The sequence below is a fragment of the Drosophila eugracilis genome, unplaced genomic scaffold (assembly GCF_018153835.1).
Source record: "Drosophila eugracilis isolate 14026-0451.02 unplaced genomic scaffold, ASM1815383v1 contig_2088, whole genome shotgun sequence".
NCBI classification, from domain to species: Eukaryota; Metazoa; Arthropoda; class Insecta; order Diptera; family Drosophilidae; genus Drosophila; species Drosophila eugracilis.
The window spans coordinates 87,216-113,679 of record NW_024572964.1 but is presented as its reverse complement, the minus strand read 5'-3'; the positions used below and the strand labels follow the sequence as shown (position 1 = coordinate 113,679).

Below are 26,464 nucleotides of genomic sequence, written 5' to 3'. Positions count from 1 at the left end.
TGTGTTGGGAGGCTAATTGGTGATGCGCCGTATAAACCTTGGTTAGTGGATAGCCAAATTTGATTCTTAGATGTATTTCCGGGAGCCTGAAAGGCAAGTTGCTGATTCACTGCCACAGTCCGATTGGGCATTACTACAGCAGGGGTAAGGTTTTGCTTTCCAGAGCCAAAAGACGGGTAATTTAATCCACCTTTATGAGTGCGGGCTGGCAAAAATGTAGCATTTGGACGATAGTAAGATGCTCCGCCAACTCTGCCTGCTACTACAGCCTGATACTGGAGATGACCAAATACCACAGCTGTATGGAAATACAACTGTATGTTAGGAGGACTGTCACATCGAATCAAATTATATTTTTTGTATACCCAATATTACAGCCAAATGATAAGTTGACAACATTTTCACGTTTACTCTCTTCGAAATTCAGACGGAAACTATTTATGGAATCCATTCCGACGTTTTATAAAAGTTCGACAACCTAGGTTATCAGGTTGTTTTCCAGAATGTATGTAAGTATATGTAGTTCTTCTACGACTATATACCTTAGCAGTTCTATACTTATGTGTAGTCTAAGCTCTTATCAAAATGCCTTGAACCACGAAAATATTAGTGGATTGTCGAAAACATGTGTGACCTCGGTAATATGTATATACTTGGATTAAGTATACACGATATTTTTGTATCTAAAGGATATCAGCCGCGCGTCATTGCAAAAAGACCCTCGCAACTGCCACGTCGAACTATTTGTATGTCTAAAAATTATTCAATAGTAGCGATTAATACGTACATATGTACATGTGTTTAAAGGATAACTATTGTACTCACCCGCACCACAGTAACGAGCGCAGTTAAATTTCTGTTCATTCATATAAAGCTGCATATTGCTCCCACAAATCGGATTATACTGCGATGTAGTGGGGCATCTACCAAAGCAATTTAGAAATTCCTGAGTCGGGGCCGGCTCTGATGCGAAAGGTGTGATAGCTCCTGGCACTCTTACATTGTTAACCAGCACCAAGTTGGACCTCTAGGATAAAAGGGGGCTGGACGTCGTTGAAGCAGCAAAAATTAATGGGTCACTCGATGTTTGAAAAATAAGCTGTTCCTGGGCCGCTCCCAAATAACATAAGTAAGCCAAAATCATTATTGTAGGCCATTTCCTGAACATTTTAAATCAAATTCGCCAGCTTTTAACTTCGTTCGTTGCTTAAGTTTAACTAAATCGACTAATGGAACTTTTTAAAAATGTTCTGCATTAGAGCATATACTAAATACGTCAATAAAAATTAACAGTGGCGTTTACGAGTTTTAATAAAAGGGGTATTGTATCGATTTCACTTTGGGCTCTAAAAATATATTTTGGCTATTATCTAAAATTATTAAATCCTTGAAAGCGTATTCCTTACACTCACTATATACATACAAATATAATGGGAACGCCCCTAAATACAGGTTTTCCAAGTTGACAAACGTCTGGAAATTCCAGTTTTATTAGATAAGCGGTTAAATTTTATTATATTACTGACTTAAGCATTTGTGAAATCATTTTAAATTCCTGGTTTGAGTCATAGAAAATATCTCTCTTTCCTAGCCAATAATAATATTACTGTATGGGACTGCAGTTACTCGTGGCCCCGGCATATGGTTGGCAGGTGAAACGTACTGCATAGAACGCTCTAGCTTTTGGTAGTGTTTTGGAGCTCCGACGAAGCCAATGCTAGCTGAAATCTCTATTTTGTTTACATTTAATTCATATCTGGTTCACGACTTACAGTTTGAAGTACAAGGCACAATCAATGGCTTTGAAGCAGCACCGCTTTGGGCGTTTTTAGGTATCATGGTTCTCTCGTAATCTGGACTTAACGCTCTCTGTAGGCATTTGCCTATATGATGGCCTTGCCGAGATCGACCACAACGACAAACGCCCAATAGGTTTTTGAACATCTCCGGGGAAAGGAAACATGATTCGCCCTTGTTGTTGTGCAGGAAGGGGCAAAGGTCTATATATGAGAACGGTTAAGGAGATAAAACATGTTTAATATAATTGGACATTTACCTTTAAGTTTTAACTGGTCATTTAATTTGTTACTAATATCATTTTGATGGTAGAATTTGTTAGTTTGTTTGTCTGATATTTGACTCCAAACTTGTGGATAACTGCGACGCGACTTGTGCTCCATTCGAACTTGTTCCTTTCTACAATTTTGTACAATTTATATAGTTCAGCAATTGAATTATATACCTATAATGCAAACATACAGTTTTCCAATTACTTTAGCTGGTTCCATCTTTGAAATATGAATAACTCGGCGATATATTTGTTCAATAAATATATATTCTAATATACCATAGTAACAATGGCTTAGGTCCAGTATTTATTTATTGTATTTCGCCATAGTAACAATGTCTTAGGTCTAGTATTTATTAATTTTTACTTTTCTCATAGCCATTGTTGAGCTGGTCAATAATCCTCATTTTCCAGCCATTCAAAATGCCCAGTTATCACTGTTTTTTTTTGGAAAAAATCATTAGTATGTCTTTTAAAACAAACATTTAGCATTAGTTTACCCCTGCAAACTAAATAGATTGCATAAATTGTTCACCTGGTGTTTTAAACTAAGAAATCATAAACTTGATTTGATTTAAAACACCAGGCAATAAGAAAACGTAGGCAATGCCAGCTGTTAAGTTCAAATAAGCCAATATAAATGGCTGCACGACTCGCTCAAACTAGTAATTTAGTCTTTAGTACGAGGCCGATTGTGTCGAAGAGAAGTTCATCTCTAAGTATGTAATATCACCTGCTAAAGGTTTATGCTAGTTTAATGGCTGTAATTCAGAAATCGTGCATTAGCAAGTATAACGGAAAAAAAGAGAATATCAAAACTAAATACATATATATCCCACAGTAACAGACTACTGACCTTTATCTTTACAGCTAGTTATTTATTTAAATATTGATCTCCATCATAAGTCAAGAAAAGGCTTATCACGAGTTCATGTTTAAGCCTGTTTACAAGTTACATATGCTTTTGTTAAAATCTAAATCTAATCTAATAGGGATATTATCAAAACACATAGATAAGGTGCTTATTTACATTTGAATGTTCTGTACAAAGGATTAGCTTAGTGTAGTTATTTTACTTTTCGAACGTCCGGTAAACATGACATTTATTTGCATATTGATTTATAATACAGATATTTTAGGCTCTTGTAATATGTACATAGATTATCTCTTATAATAAATTATATATGTAACATTTTATTGAAAAATAAAAACACATAAAATAAACATGTTTTTCAAATCGTTGAATGTGTCATTTACAAACTACAATCATTCTCTGGAAGTGTTAAGCCTTGCTATGGTCTCTTATCTACTTTGACCAAAAACATTATCCCGAAAGTTTTTAATTTTTTGAACAAAGTAGGACTCTAGTGCCTCAGCACATTTATAAAAGGATGAATCTTTGGGGTTATAGTAACGGCAGTTGTCAAAGATTTTTGTCATATCTCCAATAAACTCTGCTAGTTTTGTGTAAGTGTTTAATTCGAGTTTGGTTTCCATCCGTTTGAGATCTTAAAAAAATTTTTTTTAGTTTCAACTTAAATTGGTTTTTTCTTTATCTTACCCATGGGCTCTTTAATAACTTTGTAATAGTCTGGTGCTTCCTTCGGATCAACCGGTTCCATAAAAGGCCAAGCACTTTTGTGTAACTTAAAAAAAAAATATTGTACGGAGTTTTGATTATACAAATTATAATCAAGGTATAAGGTAATTTGGTATATAGGTATATCAAGGTATCAAGGTATATATGTTTAAATTATTACCTGTATTTGTTTGATTAGGGTTTTTAGCTCTTCAATTTCATTTGGGGCAAGCTTTTTCATATTTGCTGCGTTTGCATCTGTTTTCCGCTGGCATTCAGGGCACACGTATTCATCTATAAACTCAGCTTCACTCTGAAGTATTCCTACGCAACGTCCGTGAAACCAATCCTGGCATTTATCACAGCATATGTAAAACTGTGATTCGTCGTATGGCTGACGACAGCTGCAATAAAGTTGCTGAGTCTCTCTTGCCTTTTTGCAATCAATGCAAATGAATTCCGAAAGTTTTTTTGAAGCTTCTTCGGTAATACTGACACAATCTCCATGGAACCAATTGCTGCATAAGTCACACCCCACGTAAAACCTTAATAAACATTGGAAAATTAATTAACTAAATTAAAATTGCGGCTATGTATATTTAAACTTACTTTGTGTCATCATATGGAGTACGACAAATACAATACAATTTTTCCTTTTTTCTTGTTAATTTCTTTGGTCTGCCAACACAATGCCTACTGTTCTGTGTATTGTCCTCTGGCCTGAGATTTGTTCTTATATTTAGTTATAAATATATATACATCGCAAATTCTTACCCTTTAAAGTCAGTTGCTGGCTCGCCACTTCTTTCATTTTCACTGTGTTCTTCCGGTGAAGCCTCTCTTAATGGGCGCAGATGCCTCTGTACTTTGGATTTAACATCTTCGCGTATCTCATTTTGTAAATTACGTTCCAATAATGAACGCTTACGCAAAATACTTTTTTTAAGCAGCTCCTTATGCCGTTCCAACTGCGATTGCTTTTGCTCTCCTAGTTCTGCCATTTCTTCATTCTGCTTGCGATTTCTTTTTAAAATGCGATTAAATGGGTTACTTGTCAAAGCATTTGGTCGTCTTAACGAAGTTCTAATTTTCCAGTCGACATCATCTGTGCTGTGATCACGTAATAAAAAGCTGCGGCGATTTGGTGTAAAACCTTCGTCGTTTGCACTTCCTCTCGAGCACAGTTCCCACTCATCTTCACATTTGGAACTAGCATTTTCTTGTTGCTTTTGCATATGAACAAGTTTTTCTTCAAGCTCCGGGCTCAGATTACCTTGTTTAAGAGCATTTGAAATAGCTGAAATCAATTTTACCTATAACTCTTAAGATACACGCTTTTCTGTTAATATTACTTACAGTCCTGTATATAGCCGCTGGTGACAACAAAGCTTTCACTTTGTTTATTTTCTAAGTCTGGTTCTGTGGAAACGAATTCGTTATGATCTGCTGTTTCTTTATGCTGTAAGACCTCCAATAGGGGAGGTGTACCGACAAAGGACTTGTTAATTGTAATATTAGATTTTTCTGTTTCTGCACATTTTCTATGATGTTCCTGCTCATTTCCATTGTTTATGGAATTTATTCTAATAGTTGGATTGGCTTCGTAAGTTGTTAGCGCATTGGCGTCGTTGTCGATGTTGTTGGTCTGCAATGAACATCGTTTAAGGTCTTCACATTCATATTTTAGGCGATGCTGCTCATTATTGTCTTGATCTTCAACTAGAACTAGATTATAAATTTTTAATTTTTTTGCTTGCAGAATTGGCTTACAACTAATGTTGGTGTGGCACGGAAAATCACTTATTGAAATTCTACCTTGAGTTACTTCATTTGGGGTTGTGGGTAAAATTTGATTTGGAGGACTGCATACGACGATAATTTCATCATCATAATCATCTTCTTGCGTTTCATGCAAAATATAATTCGAATTCACCATACAAGCAATTGATACGCCTCCACCAACCTAATTGTTTCCAAAAATTTGCGTTATATTCAAAATCAAGAGATTCATTGCATAAATATATGAACGTATGCGAAGAGTTCGATAAATTTGTTAACAAACACACCTACCTGACTTTAATCAGAGATCAGTTGTAGTATTTACTCCAGGCAACCTTTTAATGTGTTATTATAGTTGAGAAGTTGTTGTAGTTGACGAAGAGATTAACACATGGTTAGGAGTTGTAGTTGTTGACACGCGACATTAAGGCATGGTTAAACATTTTTAAGCAGTGGAAGCATGAATTTTATTTAAAGGTATTTCACAATTTGTATTACAAGGATAGGTAGCATTTAAATTGGATCAAAAATTATAATGGAAACTGTGGCAACGAGACTAAAATGCTATGAAAGCGGTGGAAGGATATGTAAGGTGTATATTTGGCATGTTATTGCGAAATTGATTTTTTGACAAGTGTAAACTTCATTTCGATTTAGATGAGATGATTATAAAAATGGTAAAGCCTTTGTGTTTATTTTAAAGGTTATATCATATAAACTAGATCAATCGCGATGTTAGCACATGCGTTTATATGTACAAATCTTCCCTTAATACAAATATACCATTTTTGAGAAAAAGACTTGCCTTCTTTCGTATTACTTCAATTATGTCAGCCAACTAAAACTCTGCGTGGGGTTAATCTCTTCAGCAATTCGTATTTCGATTCATGTTCGAATTAAAAAGATAATTTAATTTGGCCCTTGAAAGCATGACCAATTTACTTGTAATCCTATAGTGTGCACTTCAATGCAACTGATTTCTGATTAATATTTATTGCCTATTATCTATGTAAGCTCTTTCTTGCACTGATTTATAAGTTATATGTTTGAAGAGTTGTCTTCTCACTTATTTATGAAGCATGCGCTTTTTATCAACACAAAGGCCAATTTGCAAATAATCATCCAACTAATTCAGAAATAAAAATTTACAAAAGTTTAACCATTTTGTGGCTTTATAGGTTATGGAATTCGAGAGACTAAAAGAAAATTTCAATATTACAAGGTGGTGAATATTCCCTTATACTCGTAGATTCTTAAGAGTGGGTGTGTTAAATGAGCTGGAATATTTAAAGCAATGTTTTAAACAAGTTTATTTACTATATTGTTATATTGATAAAAATGTATATCGATAATAGTTTTCACTACTCAAATAAATTGTTAATTTTATTACTTATTACAAAACAAGTTTGTTTCAAATTTCTCTACTTTCCTTTCGTTTAGCTTTACTTGCTTTAAATAATCGCACAGCTCTGTGGCTATAGTTCGTTATTTAAATGTAACACTGATTTTCATATAATATTATATATTGTATTTTTAAAGTATTCAAACTTAATGGAATTTACTGATGTCCAAACTTTACATTTGCTTTACCGTTAGTAAAGTTCAGGTCTTTTGACAGCCATAAAACGAACATTTTAAGGGGGGAAATCCAGACTTTTATATGGTTTAAATGTATAAAAGTGTTGTAGCTTTCTTGAACGAAATTAAAGAAAGTAGCATGTTTGTTCATTTATGTAAGGTATGGGTTACTAGATAGCCTTAAAGACTTTACACATAAATAATGCCATAATCATTTATAGCTTATCTAACTCATCATTCGAAAATTGTTCGTACGAAAAGAAACAGAGCTGTGGTTGCATAATAGGTTTTATTGCAAAAAGCGCTTTACATATTACAAGTATTCTATGTATTACTTAGAAACCAGATGTCCCAAGGCAAGAAAAACTAATCGCAGCAGAGTTATTCTAATACTTTTGGCCTTGGCTTAAAACATTAGGTTACAGTCTGAATTATGTTTAGTAAATAAGCTTAATGTGCTCGGTACTCACTATCTAATAGGTACTTATATTTAAAGAGTATTCACATTTTTATGCTAAATACATTTTTATATAGTTTAAATTAAATAAACGAAATAAATATGTCATATTTGTTTTAATTAAATAATATAATTAATTTCCGAAAGTCAAGCTCCCTGTGTAGACAATTGCTTGTTGAAAAATTAAGTTGCAAGAATTAGCCTTGGTTCATATTTTAATGAGTCTTTGTTGCTTGCCAAAAAATTGGTAAGTTTACAGCGTAGGAATGCATACAAATTAGGAAACGCAAAGTAGTTGAAATATATTCAATAAAACCCAACAAACAAACATAGTAAAGGTACCAAACGAAACTTATAAAAAGTGCAAGTAAAGCTGCAACATGCCTCTGGTTTAAATAAATAAATAAACTTAAATTAAACGTATATAGAACAATAAACAAATTGGCATTTCGGTCGAGAATCAGCATATGCAACCTCTATAGTCCTGATATATTCCTCATAGCTCCTTTAACATTATTATTACAATTAAAAACTACTCACTTGCTGATGCGTAGCCGATTGGTGTACTGGAGTAAGTGGAGGAGGTTGTGATTGAGCCGTCGTTTCCGGCTGGACCGCCAAATAGATTTTTGTTGGTCCCAGAACACCTAGCTTGCCATTTGATTCTTGAGCTAAAAGGAATATGATGAAAACATTGAAAGAAAACTTTTTGAATATATAAACAACTCACCCTTCATTAATTGCTGCTTCACCTGAGTTTGCACCAATTGCAATTGTTGAGCTGTGAAATCGTTGCCCACCAAGCCTTGCAATACTATACGTGGCCCATGCTCGGTTTGCAATACTTGGGCGGTAACACATTTAATAACTGTTCCAGGAGGCTGGTTTTGAAGAAGACTTTCCTCAACACTCAACGGTTGCTGTTGAGTTTGTCCCTGGACTGTCTGGGCAACAACGGACTGTTGAGATACTGAGGTTACGGTGCTTTCGTAGTTTGTGGTTGACTGTTGAGGAATTTGCTGCTGCTGGACGACCTGATGGGGACTTTGTAATTGAATAGCCTGCTGTTTAACTGGTGAGGTTTGTGGACTTGCTTGCGCCACTGCAGTGGCTGAATTACTTGTGACGATATGAGCGTTCCCATCGCCTTGGTGTTTTATATGTGCTACTATTTGAGCCTGATTATTCCCTAGCGGTTTTACAATGACTTGTTGGCCATTCACAGTGGCAACCTGTAGCTTGCCTTGTGCTAATTGCTGGGCTAAAGTAGAATTTGGAACTAAAACTTGTTGCGTGCCTGTTTCATTGACATCAGCAGTGGTAACTTGCGTTTCCTCTTCAATTGTTTGTTGGGATTGTGGTTGAACCACGAGTTGCTTAACTAGCTTTGTTTGCGTACTTGGCGGGGATTGAACAATCTGGTTCGATTGGAGAACAAATTGGGTCTGAGGTTGAACAATATGTTGTTGCTGCTGCTGCTGCTGTTGCTGAGTTTGAATCTGCTGTTGAACCATTTGCAACGCTTGACTCTGTGGCACATTCCTCTGAGTAACAATAGTTTGGCCAGGGCTTAAAATTATTCGTTGGCCACCAACAACGATATGCTGTTGCACGTTGCTAGTGTTAACAATTTGCTGAATTACTTTTTGCGTTGGTTGACTTCCAACCGGTGACATTGAGATTTGCTGCTGTGGTGACTGTTGAATTGGCTGTGAAATAACTTGAGATTGCACAATTTGTTGTTGTTGAACTGGTGATGATCCTTGTTGTTGTGGAGACGAAGTCGATATGATGACCTTTTGCCCTTGTGCATTTTGGCCTACCATTAATTTTGACCCGGACTGTACGAAAACCTGCTGCAGGTTTTGCCCAGAGGCACCTGTGTTAATTACTTTTGACACTATCTTTTGCACGGATGGCGATGAGTTTGTTGTTGAAGTCGCTTGCTGCTGCTGTTGTGCCAGCAACAATTTATTCTTAATTTGAGCAAGCGGTAAAGCAACGCGCGAAGACGATGCTATAGATTGAGTACCAGTATTTTTGGGAACATGTTTAACAGCAATTTGTTTTATAACAGGCGTTACCGGATTTGCAGTAGTCTGTACTGGAGTTACAGCTGGTAATGACGGAGTAGAAGTTGGCTTAATGGGAACTTTAATTTTGTTTCCTAAAAATTTTAATGCATTTCAGTAATTATATAATATTTTTTTTTTTTAATTATCTTACCTTGCGCCGTTGCGTTTGAAGAAGAGGTTGTAGTCAGCACATGCAATTTCCCATCTGGCATTTGAACTAGCTGCTGCCCAGGATTTAATCCACGTACGCTCACTTTGCCATCTGGCCCCCTAATAATTTGTACTTTATGTGGTGTAGGTGCGGATGGATTAGACTGAGTATTTGACGAGCTTGCAACAGATGGCGAAGCAGTTGGCGTGTTAGCTGTCCCTGCTCGTGAAACCTGCGTAACTGCTTGCTGAATGATACGCGTTGTGCCGTCAGGATTTTTAACAATAACACGCCTGCTACCAATAACTTGGCCCTTAACTGCAATTTTTGAATGGCAAGATTAGACATAACTCCTATAAATAATATACATTAACGTACCCGGGGTAACAGAGCGGGTGACTTCGCCAACCAGTTTCCTCTGTTGGTGAACAGCGCGTTGCAATTTTAATTGTTGTTCCATTTTTTCCTTAACATCGTCATTAGATTTTGGTGCTAATTGGACGCGACCAGCGCCAGCAGGAGTTCCATTAGTTGAAGTGCTTGGGCCATTATTACTATTTGTCTCCAATTGACGAGATGCTACCGATCGCGTTACCGCTGATAGGCGTGCCTTTTCCTGCTTTTCTCCAATAAATTTGATTTCCCACAATTCCAATTTATCTTCATCGACCCATTCCTCGCTAATTTGTGGCTCAGTTGGCTGGGGAGACTCAGCGCGCTTTCGTTTTCGCAGTCCAGATCTTATGGATGTTACTTCTGTCGAGTGGTTAAAAGAATAAAATATAAATACCCTTTAATTTTTATATCTCGTGTATACGCATTAAAACATACCTCTTATAGTCTTAGGCATTTCAAGGGGGATGACAACTTTTCGTCGCAAGTAGCTTGTTTTTTCGCCATAGCGGCCTGCATGTCGAAGTCTTAGCAATTCTAAAGTGACAATTTCAGTTTCAGTCGTAACCTGATGTTTCCCATCCGCAGTTGGGGGTTTTGCTATCATGTCGTCCCAACGGAGGCACGACCATAGTATTCGTAGTTGAAGTGCTAGGCTTGATAACGAGGTGGCGTTAGATGTGCGATAGGACCAACACGTTCGGAAGAGAGGACGCGAGCACTGATATTGCCAGATTGTGTTATTTTTTGCCGCATGATGAAAACCATTAGTGGATGATTTTCCTCCCAGACGTGCCAGCTTAAGAAGCTCGAAACGCGGAAGCACCAATAGGCTGCGTTTCTTTTTATGAGTAAGAAAATTGGAAATGAGAGGGTATCGTGAGTATGACGGTTTTTTGGAAATCGTTTTTTTATCCTCAGCTATTTCAGCTTGTTCGTACAATTTGGCTGCGTCAATAAGAAGGTAAACACGACCCCGAGGTGAATTACATGAATATACACGCTCCGTTCCGTTTTCAAAATACTCCCGTTCATACTTTTTCACGCATTCACGTTTTACTGGACGTGCAGTTATAGGAAATCTGCGGTTTTGCTTGTTAAGTGGTATGTCCTTGTCTAACGTTTGATCCAACACATCTTTCGTACCAATATATGTTTTTTTAGATTTCTGATTTCGTTTTCGCCGCCATCCGGGTGTCGTATCGACATCTTCAGCATTACCTCCCGAGCATGCCGAGTTTAAGCCAGCTGCAATAGAATCTTCGGTACTTTCAATTTCAACATTGCTGCAAACGTCCATACTCTCGATATAGTCCATTTTATCGGAGTCTTGAGTATTCGAGTCGGTATTTGTATTGCATCCGGCACTTGGATTATCTTCTTCTTTAATTCTTGTATTAGTAGAGCACCCTTGATCAACAAGCATGCATTCGGTCAATAAAGATTCGCTAAATTGAACAGCGTGGGAACGAGCATGTTCCCAATCTTGCAGTAAGTCCAATGGTGCTTCGGATTCAGCTGGTTTCCCTTCTTCGGAATCATCGGTCGCTAGCTGACTGGATTCTCTTTTACCCTCAGTGAGCTTTTGCTCGAGAATAGATGGCTTTTTTACAGCTCCCAATATAGCAGCAACAGTCTCTTTAGATCCATTTCCGGCAGTATGCGCCTTCCTTAATAACAATAAAAGTTCTTTCTTTGCCCGCGCCTTTTGGAGGCACAACGGCGAATAGCAAGTATTTTGAGTTATTTGAGATACAGCATTTGAATTTGTATTACACTCTTTTGTATAACAACGAAATATCTTAGCAAAGCGGTTAAGTTGACTAAATTGTAATCGAACTGTTTGAATTTGTTTGGCCAGCGAATTAACGAGTTCCAGGTTTACGTTTGCAGGTCCTCCTTTCGCTGGGCCTTCAGTAAGCCGAAGTAAACGCTTCTCTAAATTTGTTTGTGTGCTATTGGGTGAAACAATTTGGGACGAAATAACAAGCGGCTTCATGTCTGTAGAAACCTTAGAAGCCATCTGCTCCTCAATCTCTGCCAATTTCATACGGCGATCCAAAAGATCATCTAATCGACATTTTCGAGCTACTTTCGGAAAATAAATACGACCTGGAGAATTTAGCGCTTTGCTAACATCGATTTGCCCCTTGATTTTCTCTCCCACATCTTGTATAACTTTTACATTTTTAAATTGTTCCGGTAAATAATGGCACACCTGACCACCGATATTGGTTGACTCGCATTGCTGCATAAAACGCTGAGTGCGTGGATCGACTAATACAACTTCATTTACGTCATTTTCATCACCCATGCTGTAATGTACGTAGACTCTAGTATGTACCATTGGCTGAACTCGTCGTGAACGAACACCACAGCGTCGACTGCTAGAGAGCCAAAGCCAGCCCCACTGTCCGTGAACACGGTATTCTTCTCCTTTTTGCTTCCACACTTGATGCTTGAGACCCAATGTATATTTAATGTAATTGAATGCTAGGCGATTCCGTTCTTCCTCGTCATCCCGTTCACGTTTTTCTCGCTTTTCAAGTTTTTTTCGCTCCTCTCGTTCGGCACTAGTTATGCGTTTTAAAGTTGTGTGACCCAGTTGCTCGTGCCAAACGTTGGCAAACACAACGCTCTTAAGGGACGATTGAAACAGCAACAATACGGCCGCAAAATCAGATGCTCGACGTGCGTTCATTACAGCTGCATTCCAAATTTTTTTGTTAATCGTCCAGTTAGTATTTAAAAAAGGAGCAGCTATGTTGGATTCGAAGTTTATCAACGTTTGCCTAAGCGTTGTAATCATATTCTCGGTGGTTCCCATGGTTATACCTATCCATTTAAAGTCGGATGCAGTCGTTAAAGAAAACTTGTGGGACAGATGACGCCGCTTATCCCGCTCCTCGTTCCGTTGGGGCTTGTTCAGTGCAATCGGATTTGTTGAATACTGATTAACGTAATTTTTAAACCCTTGGTCCATACCAAGTTTGAAATGCAGCGTTCCATTACTTAGCTGATTTGACTTTTGCCGAGTAATCATTTTGGTTTCTTCCTGTTTTTTTATTCCCTCCACGGAATGGCTATCAGATTTGGCATCAGCTTCCTCATCAAGTACTTCTTTTTCGATTAGTTCATTTGTAGCCTCTTGTTCCATTTCTATAAAACTTCGTTTGGTATGTTTGTGCTCATTAGTTAGGGTCTCAGTCAATTTCATTTGGCGCTCGATTTCGTCTCTGCGTTCTATTATTTGGCCATGCAGTCGCGATTCCAGTTCTTCGGCGTCCATGCGATTAATTAGTAATTTTAACTTACTTGTCGTACTGTAGTACCAGCAAGTGGAGCCTTCCTGATCTTCAACAAAAATGCGACGCACAATAAACCAATACTTGCGACCATGACGATCAACACCAAGGCTGTCATGTCGAATAAGCACGCCTTGTTTTTCCTGCGGCAACACGCAGTCCACTACACCACTGACTTTATGTGAACGGCAAAGTCCGCACTGCCAATCTTCAGTAGGTACATCATTCATCGGTGGATCTACGCACTCCAAATGATAGACAGCAGGACATGTTTCGCAGCATAACAAATCACCAAGGCGATGGCATACGCGGCAATGGTCATCATAATGAATGGGCCCTTCATGCAACATTACATCGCGAACAGAATTGGCAGTTAAAAATTGATCTGTCAGAAACTGGAGCACTTCAAGTCGGCTGTCAATGCTCGTGTACGGATATTCAGTTTGGCTTAATATATGAAACACGTTGCGATCAAAAGTTCTGTCACTTTCCACATAGCTTCGCAAAACTTCCGGCCACGTTAAAGCATCAATCAGATAAAGGCTTATATTTACAGTGTCTTTTTGATCCAGCGGACCAAAATGAGTACCCTGTGCGTCCTCTTCTCGTAAGATCGCCTTTAGCAGCATTATATGCACGTCCGTCAGTAAAGCACTTTGCTCCTCACAACTTAGTGCTGCACAAAAGTCTTCAAATCGAAATGGCGAAAGGCGCACCAAGTGGCGAAAACGTCGCAGTACTTCATAGATACTAAGAGCTCTTAATACGTAGGCATTAGCTACGGTTAGATCCTCCGATGAATCGGGCAATTCTAGAGGTGCATATTGCCGCCCTTCCTGCAGCCAGACGGGTTCCGGGCTAGGAGGCCGTGGAGGCCGACCTACTCCATTTTGGTTAAAACTACATACGGAAAACTCCGATTCGCTCTCGTTTGCTGCTTCCAGGCTCTCTTCGTCACTAGGAGTAAGTAGCATGTCATCTTCATTATCTGATTTATCTTCTTCGGAATCTCCAAAATCTGAGCCGTAGTGGTATTCCGACTCGTAACCTATAAAAGAAGACAGGTAGTTTTATTAGAACCATTATTTATTTCTATTTTACTTCGCAAGACAGTGCCTGAAATATAGCCTGACATTTTGTTTATGTAAGCCTGCTCGTTTCGTTTTTGGAACACAAAATATTTCAAACTAATTCTATTATATTGGTCATAGTACTGTAAGTGTAATTCAGATTTTATATTGCGTCGACGGCAGTCAGAAGTATGTGGTGTTAAAATAAAGTGGTCAAATGCAGTAGCGCAAGATCAAAGGGTTTGCAGAGATATACGAGTAAGACTGGTCAGACTGGCAAGATCAATCCGTAATCAGTCACTAACCAACCTTTTCTTCCGGAATAGCTGCTGGTGTTGGGTTGCACAGTGGATTTGCGACCGCGTCCCCTCTTCGCCGCACTACCGCGACTGCGGTTGTGATTGTTGTGGCTGCTCCGGCTGCCCTCGTCACTTTGCGGAGAAATACCTCTGGAGGCCGACGGAGTACTGGGCTGTGACTTTCCCTCGCTAAGATACTTTGGCTTCTTGAGCAGTTGGTAACTGAAGCGTCCTGAAGCGCGCTCGTTGGGCGTCTTTGGCGGTCGACCACGTTTACGGCTGCCGCGACCGCTCATTTCCTTGGTTTTGCTCTACTGATTTATATGAATTTGTTTCCGGATGCTTCTCTAGGTTTTTCTTCAGACTTGATTTTGATTTACCGATGTAGATCTGCACATTAGATCTGAAATAAGAAATTAAACCATTTAGTTTAAGCTGCTTCAGCATTAGATTTTCCACTCGCACCAAGCTATTTACGGACACATTAAAACACTTTAACTCTACAGCGTATGTGGGGAAAAAATCGATGGGATTCACAGTAGTTATCAGTTTACTTTGTTACATTCGCGCACATTTAGCATAACAAAAAACTCGCCAAAACAGCTTGTATTGTTTAGTATCACGGTCTTAATAAAATATATTTAGTTCATATAATCAAAAAACATTCTCAGATTCTAATGTTGGATGGCTAACGCACTGGACAGCACTACTGAATGCGCTTGTATGTGTGCGAGGAAATGAAGCCAACGCACATTGTCCGCCATTTAAAGAACTGAGAAAATTTTCGCGACTTTTTAAATGCCACTCTATGTTCAGAAATAAGGCATATCTTTACTGCACAAATTACCCAGCATGTTGGGGAACAATTGCAGACGATTTAACACAATATATTTAAGTATTTTTAACTATCTTGAGCAAACTGCGAGAGCCACTTTTACCTAACATTTCAGTTCTGAACATAACTGGAGACGGTGTACAGTCAGCCAATCACAGCGACTCTTCTATTATTCGTGGCCAGAAGCGGCCTCTTGCGGTCGTCTCGAGAAACTAATTAATAATGGTTGCACAAACAATATTGACAGGGTTGCATTCAGAATTTACACTGAACCGCTGGGTACAGGTATTTTGAATTTCAGCTAGAGACTTCCCGGGTTTTATTTTGCCTGTAGATTTAGTGTTTCAAACAGTATCAAAATATCTAAAAACATTCTAAAGCGGAAGTAAAAAAAATTAATCATATGAATCTGGAATATGAAGAAAACAATTATATTCCTTATTTAGAAACTTGTATATATATACCATAAAAGTAAAAATTTCCTGCAGAGTTGATATGGGTAAATGCCTTATTTTGTAGCCCTGTACTCATTGTTATCTTATCACCTGCACAAACCTATTGATATAGCAGAATACCGACTCTTTAATCGCTAGTATTACTTTATTAATCAACCCCAGTGGTTGCATTCGCAATAATTACCAGTGAAACAAGACTACTATAACCTCATACATTATATTTTCTGTCAAAATCACAAAACAAATTCTGCCTAAAATATACAATGTAACAAACATTTTAACGGCTTTGTCAAATAAATTTTAAAAATGTAATATAACGAAAATTAATCTATTTAATTATAAGGAATGTGCTACCAGCAAGCTTACACATCAATCTGACGTCATGTGTTTTATGATTAACAAACTTTCGGTTTATTAAAGATAAGATAAGTCGTATCTTGCTTTAACAGTTAACTAATGTAAAAATGCTTTTGTTTACATGATTGTTGTGCTCAGAAATTCGCACTGTGATACTTCAGCGTTAGGATCAGTTTTTTCTAAAAGTAATTTATATAATTCCAGATTGGCAAAAATAGAAATCAATATGAACATTATTCTAGCCCTAGTTTTAATCGGTTTAAAGGCGATTTCTAAAACTTCGTCACAGACAATAACCGGACTAGATCAATTTAATGAATCAAACCACACAAGGTAAGCTCTGCTGCTGGATTAAACATAACCTAATAGTTTTGAAAATTTTAAGACACCTAGTAATTTTTAGAGACATATTCAATAACACATCTACAGACGCTTGGGAAGCGATAATAACTTCATCACCGGTTGTGAATAAAACCCGTTTGACAGATACTACCATTACTACTGGTAGTACGTTTTTATCCTTTCTACCCGTTCAAAGTTCTCTAGAAAAATTATCAGATCCTGCTGACTGTTCGCAACGTGAAAAATACAGAAAACAACCAATTGCAAAACAATCTTCACGCTTGCGAAAATGCTGCCCACATGGTGAAAACTTAGATATTTATCGGGAAAATCAAAGTGACTCTATGTGCGATAACGGAATGTTAAAATTTGAGCCGACTATAATAAGTGCAGTTCTGTTTGACAACTGCATTGAGGACTTAGAGATTGAAACTAAACTTGACTACGACATTGGAAATCCATGTAACAGGTATTTAACTCAATAAATGCCTTATTATTCTTACACTGTATGCCATTCCCTTTAGCTCCCTTCAATATGACAATCAAGAGGACGTTTTTTTTGTCTTACAAGACGGTTCATTATTAATTATTGACAAATTCGGCAATGAATCGTACACAGTCGAAGAAAATTACTGCTTGGATATTGATAAGTCAGGAAATATGTTTGCTTTCACATGCGTCACACAAGTTGAAGAACAAATAGCTTTCGCAAAAGTAAGTAAAGATTTGTACTTAAAGTCTTAAAAAAATTACTCTTTTAAATATTTAAGGTACTTTTTGTTGCTGTTTTAATGCTCTTATCTATGCCTTGTCTTCTGTTAGTAAGTTACTTGCACATGACACTTCGTTTATTGCGCAACTTGCATGGCCTCTCCCTAAGTTTGATGTCCTTATGTTTGGCCTCCGGATACTTCGTGCACTCCGTTGTGCATATATATGGAATTCCTAACCAAGGTTTTATTGGCTATGTTATACAGTTTTGCATTTTAAGTTATTTTTTCTGGTACTTCTGTATTTGCTTTAATGTTCTCTTGAATGTATGGTATAAGTTACCCTGTTGCATTCAGCTTTCAAAGGCCTGGAGCACTTTTAATTTCGCATGCTACACTCTTTTGTCTTTTTCTGGATCTGCTGCAATAGTTTCACTAACCATTCAAAAGGGATTGCCAGGAATGCCTTCTTACTTCCTGCAAGGCAAGTTTATAGCCATTATACTAAATTTGAAAATTTATTTTAAAAAAATTTTATATATTATATCTAGGCCTCACGGAATCCATACGAGACTCACAACGTTACTTCATACCACCAGTTTCAACTATACTTTTTCTTAGTTTCTTGGTAAGCTTATAAGGACTTCTAAATGTTATTTATTTTACTAGTCTTACATCCTTAGATAAACATAATATCTTTCTTCGGATTTCAACGTCTTAACGGGTACGAAAAAGCTGAAAAGAGTAATGATGATCGGAGAAACTTATTGTTTGATCAGCAAAAATTCGAAGATGTTAAAAAAGAGTAAGTGCAGATATGATTTTATTGACGTTAAGTTAAATATAAATTTTATTTTCTTATTAGCGCCAAATGTGTAAGCTTACTTGGAATAATTATGGTCATCAGTTGGCTTCTCGAAATAGTAACATTTTACTCGGGATCAAACTCAAATTACCTACTGATCTGTGACATGGTGAATGGTCTCCAAGGAGTTTGGGTATTGCTTATTTTTCTCGTTGTGCGGAGACGTCGCACTATAATATTAAGGTGGTGGTATGATCGTGGTTCCCATGAAATTGAAGAAACAGAGCTTCAAGCTCTTAGTAATAGAAACAATATCACATAGATATGATCTTCTAACAAATTGTTATTATTACATACTTTGACCCGAAAATTATTACATATTCATATAAAATAATTAAGGAAAGCTCCAAAAAGTTAAGAAAAAAATCGAACTATCATATCTAAGAATGTTGTATTGTACCCGGTACTCGCATAATGTAGATTATTTATAATAAAATTATATAAAGAAACAGATTGGAGAATATGAATAGTATGTCAAGGGAAAAGTTGATATTTAATTCTTATCCCAAGTCAGAAGAAAATTTAGCTATTTCTTTTTACATTTAAAAATGATCGCCACAGCCTGATTTTATTTTTCTTGTACACGACCAAAAAGCATTTACCGTTTTAACAACTTTTAAAGAACAAAAAAGATGTAAAACGTTAGAATATCCGGTATAAATATTAAAAAACACATATATGTAATCTGCTGTTTATTAATGTTTGTTAAATGTTGTTGTCACTTATATGATCATATAAAGTGAAAAAGTCCATTTATTGTAAGAATCTATTCTAATACTCTAAAAGAAAAGTGAATATATGTCGTGGTCGGAACCAAAATAAGCTATTCCATATTTTTTAGTGGATTGCAATTTTTTGAAAAAAGATATGAAGAAAACGGTTGCTCACGTTTTCTTACTATGTAGTGGCGGTTTCATCATAAGAATATTTTTGTATTTACATATTATATGCTACGTATATGGGATCCAATTGGTCAGCCAGGAAGCCATCTCGTAAATGCATTCGTTGCTTTTCGCCCCGACTATTAATTGGCACAACACCTAGAAACCAAATATTCATTAAAGCTAATATTCAAGTTTAAAGCATATTTTACCTGGATCAACTACCACAACAACGCCAACTATAAGCTGATGATCTTCTAATACTGTATTTGTGACCAAGGGAACCAAATCCAAAGCTTCTGATTCATTGCCATCTAGTTCGACAACTACGACTAATAAATTAGTCCATGTGAAAACGGCGCTAAATAAATACAAATTAGGTGACATTTTTCTACAAGTCCGTTTTAAAAGTTTTACCACTCAGCAATTTTTTTGTGACAGCGCATTACTGAATTTTCAATATCAATCGGATGATAGTTCATGCCACGTAATGAGATCACTTCATCAACAGCTCCAACTACATACACCGCGTCATGTAGTTCTTGGTCATTCGAGGTTGCTGCACCGCCTATTAGGCTATGTTCAGAATTTCCACCCAAGGAAACATTTGAAAAGTTTAACTGCAATTGACTTATGGAATTCAACGATTCTGTATCACTGTCGCGACTGGCTACACTTGGTGTGGTCTCGTCTAGTAATGAGGCTGCTTGAGAACATTCGGTACGTCTTAAGAATCCTAAATAGCCAGTACGCGCATATAACTCAGAGGTAGCCCCAGTTACCAATTTTGCGTTAAAGTGATCATTGTAATCAGTTTCATCGCCATAAATTGTAAAGTATCCATTTGCATTATGGGGAGCTTGAACCTATTAAAAATGTATTTCATTAGCTAAGGTTATGGTAATTAATTTTGTTTTAATTTACCCAAATTTCTCCCAAATGTGAGTCGCCACAATGACCCTTGGTATCGGGATTTGCTATGATTACTTTTACACCTGGAAGAAGTTTTCCTGATTCTATTACACAAAGTGAATTAGGCGCACCGCGCTCTACTAAAGCCACTCTATTATTTCGCAATGCTCTCATATCTACGTACACCTGAGCACTCTCTGCAGAACTGGCACCTTGCACACAAATGGCTGGATTAACGCGACATCCGAATGAAGTGGAGACGCAGCGAGTATTTAGACCAAGAGCTTGAAACAGCTTGCAGAACTGCTGGGTAAGTTGCACCCTTGGGCGCTCTTCCGCAACTACAACACAAGTCCGCACGCAACGCAAGTCAATGTTTCGTTGCTTTAAGGAGGGTATAGAGTTACTGAGAGCTTTAGTACATAATTCTATTACACCATATGAACAAAAAGTGTCGCGAACACGATGTTGCGAGAGAGTGGACAACCACAAACTGGGATTAGCTTCAACTTCGTAGGGTGCAATAAGTATCGAATGGTGCCCACTATATACTCCGATGAGAGTCCACATTACAAATCCAAGGCCGCAATAGGGATCCAAACATAACGCAACATGACGGGAAGGATACAGCTCACAAGCCAATTTTAAACTGGCACACAGACTAGAAAGAGATCTGTTGGACGAGAGAAAATTTTAAAAAAATCGTTGTATTTTTTGTATTTGTATTTAAGTACCGATGCGTTATGTTAACACCGCTAAGACGTCCACACGTTGACACACTGAAATCCAAATAGGCGCTAGAGTCAAAAGATACCGTGGCTATGCCGCCATATTTGCGTTTTGGATTGTCATCAATATCCAATATAGGTGGCCATGTCTTTGGGTCAATAGAAGTTGCCGCCTCTCGAGATTTTAGTAACTTAATAATTGGTTGTATAGAGAGCACAATTCCACTTTTTGAGACATCAACTATCATGCGAACAGTGGGTAATGTGGTATTTAAATTCTGTGGGTGTGGAGGCCTTATTGTAATTGGTATTGCACCCAAATAAAGGCATCCGTAAAATGCGCACAACAAATCAAGTCCTGGGGGAAATATAAGAGCTGCAAAAAAAAGGTGTTTATTTTTTTATTAAAGCTTGTAATGACAAATTCTTACCAACATGATCTCCTGACTCAATTCTACCTCGTTCTTGTAATAATGCAGCTATTTTCTCTGCCCGTTTATGTAGCTCAGAACATGTTAGAGTTTTGGCAATGGCGCCTAAAAATCATTTAAAAATGAATTAATTTACAAAGGGACGGAACTTACCTTTAGAATTTAACAATGTAAATATGATGTGATCTGGAGAAGTGTTTGCTCGCCAACGCAATACACCTGTTATAAGTTGGGGCTATGGAAATATCGAGATTTTAATGATTCATTTCTTCACAAGGGAGGTATGTATACCTACCTTTCTCTCGCAATCTTCAGCTAATCCAACATCCCGTCCATGGGCTTCAGCGAGGCGATTACCCTGAACTAAATTTCCAACCATCACGGAGGCTGGTCCAACGCCCGTGTCTGTAATACCACATCCAGATGAGCTTAATTTTGCGGCAGTTTGCACACCTTATTTTGTTTGGGGAATGGTTAGTAGTAGAATTTGTCGTTTTTTACAAGGATTTGTTACATAAATGATTAATTAAAGCGATTTCATTAGTTATGTTGGCATTTGTGTTGTGATTGTCGATATTATACAGTGTTGTTATTTTTGGTATGCAGTGAGTATTGTTGTGGTCATAGAAGTAATCGCAGCATTGTTGAAGTGTTGGTGATTAAAAATAGAGGAGAGCAATATTTGTATTTTAATAAGGTAAATTAAGCACAGAAAGTCCAATAAAGCCAATTATTTAAAAAGTCTTCAATTCAGTTTAACAGAAAACTCACCTTGATGTAATTCTCGTGGCTTCGGTAAATTAGTAACACATGTATGTGGGCACATCAAAACATTCGCTGGGTGAAGTGATCCCTCCAAAAATCTTCGTCTTGCCTCACATAAATGTATGCCTCCGAGAGGAGTCTTGGGTAAGTGGTTTGGTGGAACCAATGCCAGGCAATAAATGCCAACTTGGTGAATAGAGTCAACTGCCTGCAGAACGCGTGACATCCATTGGAAACTTTCTTCTTCAGAGCAGTCGGGACGTTGTTCCGCAATAACACACACGCGTTCGTCACGCAGTACTTTAATGCTAAATACTGCTATGCGTCCTCGGTAAATAAAGCGCATTGGTTCCACTGCTAATACTGTAGCAATTATGTCATCCGCGTTGTGTTTTCGACCGGTAACCGTCATAAGACCATCGCGAGATCCGCAGACAAAGACCAAGCCTCCAGGGCCAAGAAAGCCCAAAAGACCTGATCTAACATAAAAGTCTTCGCCAATCGGTTTGCAAATTATATTAACCGTGCCATTACCATCTTTTGGTTGTTCAAATTCTTCCAATAAAGGTTGAACCTTAAAGGTAGAATTCGTCATTCCATCGAGACCAAAGTAGCTAGCACTGGTGGAACCACTAGTAACGCATATTTCTCCCACTTGATCAGTTTTGCATAGCACTGGAGCTCCTTCCGATCTTACGACTACCATTTGTGCGGCTGGCATAACCTGACCACAGTCCTGCAAAGTGAGTGACGTTAACGAGTCTTCGCTGTCCACTCTCACTACTCCGTGTGAAAGTGCTGCCATGGAAAGTACACCTCGTCCTGTAGCTGATGGACTGAATCCACAGGATCCCCGTCCAGGACGACGAAGAGAAACAGTAAAAACTTCAGAGCTACTAGCGCATGGACAAATTGCATCTGACCGCAGACCTTTTGCTTGAAAAACGCTCAAGAACTGGTCACACGATGAAAGGGACCAGGGGTTGGCCCCATCGGCTACCAGCAACATACGCAGAGAAGACAGCGATATATCTTTGTGATCTTTAGTAGCTAGTAAGCCCCAATGTAGATCACGACTCTTAACCAAGCAACAAGAAGCGCGGTGTTTCGTTATCAATTGCATCCAACTAGATGGCCGCAGCTTCATCAAGGCGTAGGGTATAAAAATAACATGCATACCATTTAGTACAGAAGTTAAAACTGAATGCCACAATCCAACTTCACGCTTGAAATCCAAGACACACACAATTGTTTCGCCTTCGGTGTAATGACAGGCCATAGTCAAAGCACGACAATGATTGATCATCGCTGCTCGAGTGACAGTGACACCTACAAAAATTAATCAATATTACATATGTTGAGTAATTTTCGTAGCATACTCTTACCCATGACACTTCCTTCCTTATCAGTCGTGTATTCTATATAAGCAGCAGACGAATCATCGACTCTCAAATTGCCAACATTGAATTCTTTGGGCGGTTTAGGTAAATGTTCAGTTACAAACCACTGCAAACGTGGCCAGCCCTTTAGTTTAGCTATTTCCCCCGTAGTTGTTGATTTGGGAAGACCTTTCAAGCAAGCCTCTGAGGTTAGTGCCACAGTTATGCCACAAGAACTTAATAAAAATCCAACTTGCTGGGGAGGAGTGTCCGAGCTAGACAGCGGCAATTCTATTGGAAGAGGCACTAAACCCCGAAACATACAACCATACCAGGCTGTAATAAAACTGAAAATAATTTATTACATTTTGTTTCTAAATAAAATTGATGCGTTAATACGAACCTTAAGGGATCATTATTAGGGTAGACCAACGCAACACGATCACCTGGCTTAAGAGTTACTTGCTCAGGTCCCTTGCTAAATATTTTTGTTGACAAAGCATACGCTATCTTCTGAGCGCGGGAAAGCAGTTTACCATAAGTTAAGGTAGTTGTAATTTTTCCGTTAGGATCAAGGACCGTAGCCATCGGACTTTTAAAAGAATTGGTTCCGTATCGTTGTAGTGCGCATTCAAGTGTCCGTGGAAGTCCTGCTGGTATGGACAGCTGTTCGCCGTGCACAGGTGTCATGGTGCTACCCTCTGGTTTTGGTGCATTTGGATCTTTCGTGTTAGCAGCAATCTCCAGCTCAATGTCGTTGTCTTCATAGAATTCTGGCAATGGTCGTCGCTTGGGTCTTTTTAAGGTGTTTAGCAGTTGCTGTATCTTAGCCGACACTTTCCACTTGCCATTGGCATCTGTCTCGTTTAGTTCATTCTGAGTAACGTTTACATATCGTGTCACTCGGTCTGCAGCACGGTGTGCATTATTAAATTGTGTGATGTCAGGAGCGTTCACTAAGAAAAGAGCAACATAGGATTATAATTCAAAAAATGTAGTGTACATTTGTACATTTTTTTATATTATTGTAAATTCAAGTACTAACATTGCTTTTGCTTGTACGCTTTGTCAGAAAAGTCATTATCTCGCTTGTATGCAATTGGCGGCGAGTCCGTGCTTGAAGCATCTGATATTGGCTGAAAAACAATATTTCTTTTTAATATCGTTCTTTGAAATGATCTTGCGTAGAGCAAAAAGGTTTTAAGCTCTTATTTTTATAGAATAAAGTATTTATTACTCACAATTGGAGGTAAATTTTGAGGTGGCCGCCTCTCTGGAGCGCTATTCGATAATGTGTACTTGTGATTTGGCATTTGGTTTTGTTTTACCTCCGACCTCGAATGCTGATGTGGGCCCATCGATGACTCACGAATTGGAGGCTTTATTATCGGCTCTGGGGGTAGAATACTATTGCTTATATGATCGCGCGGATAATTGTACTCCTTGTCGGGGGAAATTGTCTCCTCGGGTATAGATTCGTCATCCGTTGATGAGTCCAGCTCATCATTACATCCAGGGCTGCGGTTTAGGACAGATGTGCGCTTTGATGGCATCGGAAGGCTGGGCTTTGGTCGCCCTTTAAGAGCTGCCAACGCCTGCTGCACAGCCTCCTGTCGTACTTCTGGGGGTAAAAAGATTACAGTAAACTGCGGTTGCTGAATCGTGTTGCTTACCAGAATGATACCGTTTCTCATTGTGCGTTACTTTTCGCTGTGTGCGTCGTTGACGATGTTGGCTATTATTTGATGACTGTTGATTTTGAAAACCACTGGGCTCTCGAGTGTTTTGATACCCGGGATCGCCGACTGCTCCACCCTGAGGGCGCATATTCTCGTAGCCGGGAACCCCAACATTTCCGCTCTGAGGCGTCGATGACGCGTTTACGGATGATGGCTGATGGTAGTCGATCTTTTTGGAATGTCTTTGTTGTGAGGAGGAGAGCGAGGGCACTTCGGTAACATAGCTATAGCCCTCGCTGGACAATATGACGCCGTCGTTATTAATGTTTCCATGGCTATTGCTATTGTTGGCATCTTTGACATTATAGTATGGCGGTGGAGGCGTACTTTTCACCTTGTCGCCTATTTACAAAAGGATAAAGATTAGTCAACGACCAAATTCCAAATTATTTGAACACCACTTACCTTCTGGTTTTTTTAGGAACGGCTGCAATAGCTTCGCCCGCTTCTTTTCGTAGCCCTTCTGCGTAATGTCCCCTACGATAAACGATGGGAAGCGATTATTAACAGTCTTGTTAATCTTAATTTATACACTTGCGTTGGATGCCTATTGTCATGAAATAGCGACTGTTATGTATTTATACTGAACGCCCCAACATACGACATACACACTTTTCTTTTAATTGGGTCTGGCTCTGTGTGTGTAGACTTTATCAAAGGAAAACTCAAGACCACAGTTTACTATCCGAATTGGGAGCGATAGCTACTCGATTAGTTGGAGCCTGGCAGCCGATGTCTTCGTTTATACACAAATTTTCACAACCTCATTCCCATTCTAACAACCAAATTTTATTTGCGTGTGTATTACAAACATGCAAAAATTGGTATACCTTCCGAGAGTTCCAAATCCAGCTCAGCGAGCTTTTCGCGAACGTAGCCAGGCAAAGAGGAATTGTGCTCCATAGCCAAGGAAGTTATAACTTGCGAGTTTAATTAGAGCTTTTCTTTTGGGCGTATATTTTTACTTGGGCGCAGTACAGAATGCACACCCAGACACCGCTACTTTCCCACTTCGCTGTCAAAAATCGATCGATTTGCCATTGATTTTATTTCACATTTCGTCGAGGAAAATAAATACTTTGGTACTCTCCGCAGGCCACGTACTACATGGACTCAATTAATAACAATTTTACGAATGTCTAACGAATTTGCACTAAGAAAGTAAACAAAGAAAAGTAGCAGTATAAATCGATTTTATGAACTAGAGAACATTTGATATATGTTTCACCGTACTATTGGCGTTATGATTTTCACCCTTTTTAATACTTGGTCACACTAAGTGAATAAAAGAAACAAAAATAATATATACAT

The 26,464-nt window shown here is 38.3% G+C and overlaps 5 protein-coding genes across 21 annotated transcripts; 1 reads left to right on the top strand and 4 right to left on the bottom strand.

Annotated features, from left to right (window-relative positions):
* Positions 1 to 635: 635 nt before the first annotated feature.
* On the bottom strand, positions 636 to 1,168 carry LOC108104657. The gene is given in 2 exon segments (XM_017210839.2): positions 636 to 752; positions 826 to 1,168. Coding segments are annotated over 2 exon segments (402 nt in total). The 3' UTR covers positions 636 to 693.
* Positions 1,169 to 1,578: 410 nt separating this feature from the next.
* Positions 1,579 to 2,857, bottom strand: LOC108104655. Of its 2 annotated transcripts, none has more exons than XM_017210836.2 (4): positions 2,260 to 2,857; positions 2,057 to 2,196; positions 1,773 to 2,000; positions 1,579 to 1,721 (listed from the first exon to the last, which is right to left on the bottom strand). In XM_017210836.2, the coding sequence occupies exons 1-4, from the start codon at positions 2,286 to 2,288 to the stop codon at positions 1,588 to 1,590; spliced, it is 531 nt and encodes a 176-aa protein (XP_017066325.1). In that variant the 5' UTR covers positions 2,289 to 2,857; the 3' UTR covers positions 1,579 to 1,587. The 2 variants fall into 2 exon arrangements, with proteins under 2 accessions (XP_017066325.1, XP_017066326.1); XM_017210837.1 differs by having other exon boundaries at positions 1,635 to 1,728.
* A 68-nt stretch (positions 2,858 to 2,925) lies between these two features.
* LOC108104654 (nucleosome-remodeling factor subunit NURF301) lies at positions 2,926 to 15,777 on the bottom strand. 7 transcript variants are annotated; one of them, XM_041817974.1, is made up of 14 exons: positions 15,693 to 15,777; positions 14,765 to 15,157; positions 10,519 to 14,433; positions 10,066 to 10,443; positions 9,688 to 10,005; positions 8,192 to 9,628; positions 8,002 to 8,132; positions 5,418 to 5,610; positions 5,004 to 5,366; positions 4,422 to 4,944; positions 4,257 to 4,367; positions 3,829 to 4,192; positions 3,630 to 3,714; positions 2,926 to 3,576 (listed from the first exon to the last, which is right to left on the bottom strand). In XM_041817974.1, exons 2-14 carry the CDS (start codon positions 15,048 to 15,050, stop codon positions 3,371 to 3,373), a joined length of 8,310 nt encoding a protein of 2,769 aa, XP_041673908.1. In that variant the 5' UTR covers positions 15,051 to 15,157; positions 15,693 to 15,777; the 3' UTR covers positions 2,926 to 3,370. The 7 variants fall into 7 exon arrangements, with proteins under 7 accessions (XP_041673908.1, XP_041673906.1, XP_041673909.1 ...); XM_041817972.1 differs by having other exon boundaries at positions 15,602 to 15,726; XM_041817975.1 differs by having other exon boundaries at positions 5,004 to 5,372; positions 5,463 to 5,610; positions 15,602 to 15,726.
* Positions 15,778 to 16,172: 395 nt separating this feature from the next.
* Positions 16,173 to 18,769, top strand: LOC108104680 (probable G-protein coupled receptor Mth-like 14). 7 transcript variants are annotated; one of them, XM_017210877.2, is made up of 8 exons: positions 16,173 to 16,352; positions 16,606 to 16,734; positions 16,805 to 17,212; positions 17,268 to 17,457; positions 17,514 to 17,937; positions 18,005 to 18,081; positions 18,137 to 18,258; positions 18,319 to 18,769. In XM_017210877.2, the coding sequence occupies exons 2-8, from the start codon at positions 16,628 to 16,630 to the stop codon at positions 18,578 to 18,580; spliced, it is 1,590 nt and encodes a 529-aa protein (XP_017066366.1). In that variant the 5' UTR covers positions 16,173 to 16,352; positions 16,606 to 16,627; the 3' UTR covers positions 18,581 to 18,769. The 7 variants fall into 7 exon arrangements, with proteins under 7 accessions (XP_017066366.1, XP_017066370.1, XP_017066368.1 ...); XM_017210880.2 differs by lacking the exon at positions 16,173 to 16,352 and having other exon boundaries at positions 16,376 to 16,734; positions 17,514 to 17,697; positions 17,884 to 17,937; XM_017210879.2 differs by lacking the exon at positions 16,173 to 16,352 and having other exon boundaries at positions 16,375 to 16,734; positions 16,795 to 17,212.
* Positions 18,770 to 18,995: 226 nt separating this feature from the next.
* On the bottom strand, positions 18,996 to 26,380 carry LOC108104678 (disco-interacting protein 2). Of its 4 annotated transcripts, none has more exons than XM_017210869.1 (16): positions 25,984 to 26,380; positions 25,559 to 25,630; positions 25,088 to 25,495; positions 24,656 to 25,035; positions 24,460 to 24,550; positions 23,818 to 24,370; positions 23,421 to 23,761; positions 22,042 to 23,364; positions 21,566 to 21,723; positions 21,424 to 21,505; positions 21,271 to 21,375; positions 20,846 to 21,215; positions 20,124 to 20,784; positions 19,617 to 20,065; positions 19,412 to 19,560; positions 18,996 to 19,358 (listed from the first exon to the last, which is right to left on the bottom strand). In XM_017210869.1, exons 1-16 carry the CDS (start codon positions 26,054 to 26,056, stop codon positions 19,255 to 19,257), a joined length of 5,319 nt encoding a protein of 1,772 aa, XP_017066358.1. In that variant the 5' UTR covers positions 26,057 to 26,380; the 3' UTR covers positions 18,996 to 19,254. The 4 variants fall into 4 exon arrangements, with proteins under 4 accessions (XP_017066358.1, XP_017066362.1, XP_017066359.1 ...); XM_017210873.1 differs by having other exon boundaries at positions 21,566 to 21,675; XM_017210870.1 differs by having other exon boundaries at positions 24,656 to 25,032.
* Positions 26,381 to 26,464: the final 84 nt, after the last annotated feature.

Coding starts and splice junctions, on each gene's coding strand:
- LOC108104678 (XM_017210869.1), bottom strand. CDS start 26,056: ATGGAGCACAATTCCTCTTTGCCTGGCTACGTTCGCGAAAAGCTCGCT. Junction 25,036..25,087: donor TGAGAAACGGTATCATTCTG/GTAAGCAACACG, acceptor TTTTACCCCCAG/AAGTACGACAGGAGGCTGTG. Junction 23,762..23,817: donor CCTAATAATGATCCCTTAAG/GTTCGTATTAAC, acceptor AATTATTTTCAG/TTTTATTACAGCCTGGTATG.
- LOC108104680 (XM_017210876.2), top strand. CDS start 16,523: ATGATTGTTGTGCTCAGAAATTCGCACTGTGATACTTCAGCGTTAGGA. Junction 17,213..17,267: donor ATTGGAAATCCATGTAACAG/GTATTTAACTCA, acceptor CATTCCCTTTAG/CTCCCTTCAATATGACAATC. Junction 18,082..18,136: donor TACTTTTTCTTAGTTTCTTG/GTAAGCTTATAA, acceptor TTACATCCTTAG/ATAAACATAATATCTTTCTT.
- LOC108104655 (XM_017210836.2), bottom strand. CDS start 2,288: ATGGAACCAGCTAAAGTAATTGGAAAACT. Junction 2,197..2,259: donor GCTAAAGTAATTGGAAAACT/GTATGTTTGCAT, acceptor ACAAAATTGTAG/AAAGGAACAAGTTCGAATGG. Junction 2,001..2,056: donor TGACCAGTTAAAACTTAAAG/GTAAATGTCCAA, acceptor TCTCATATATAG/ACCTTTGCCCCTTCCTGCAC.
- LOC108104654 (XM_041817974.1), bottom strand. CDS start 15,050: ATGAGCGGTCGCGGCAGCCGTAAACGTGGTCGACCGCCAAAGACGCCC. Junction 5,611..8,001: donor AATCGGCTACGCATCAGCAA/GTGAGTAGTTTT, acceptor GGAAACAATTAG/GTTGGTGGAGGCGTATCAAT. Junction 3,715..3,828: donor CCCTAATCAAACAAATACAG/GTAATAATTTAA, acceptor TTTTTTTTTAAG/TTACACAAAAGTGCTTGGCC.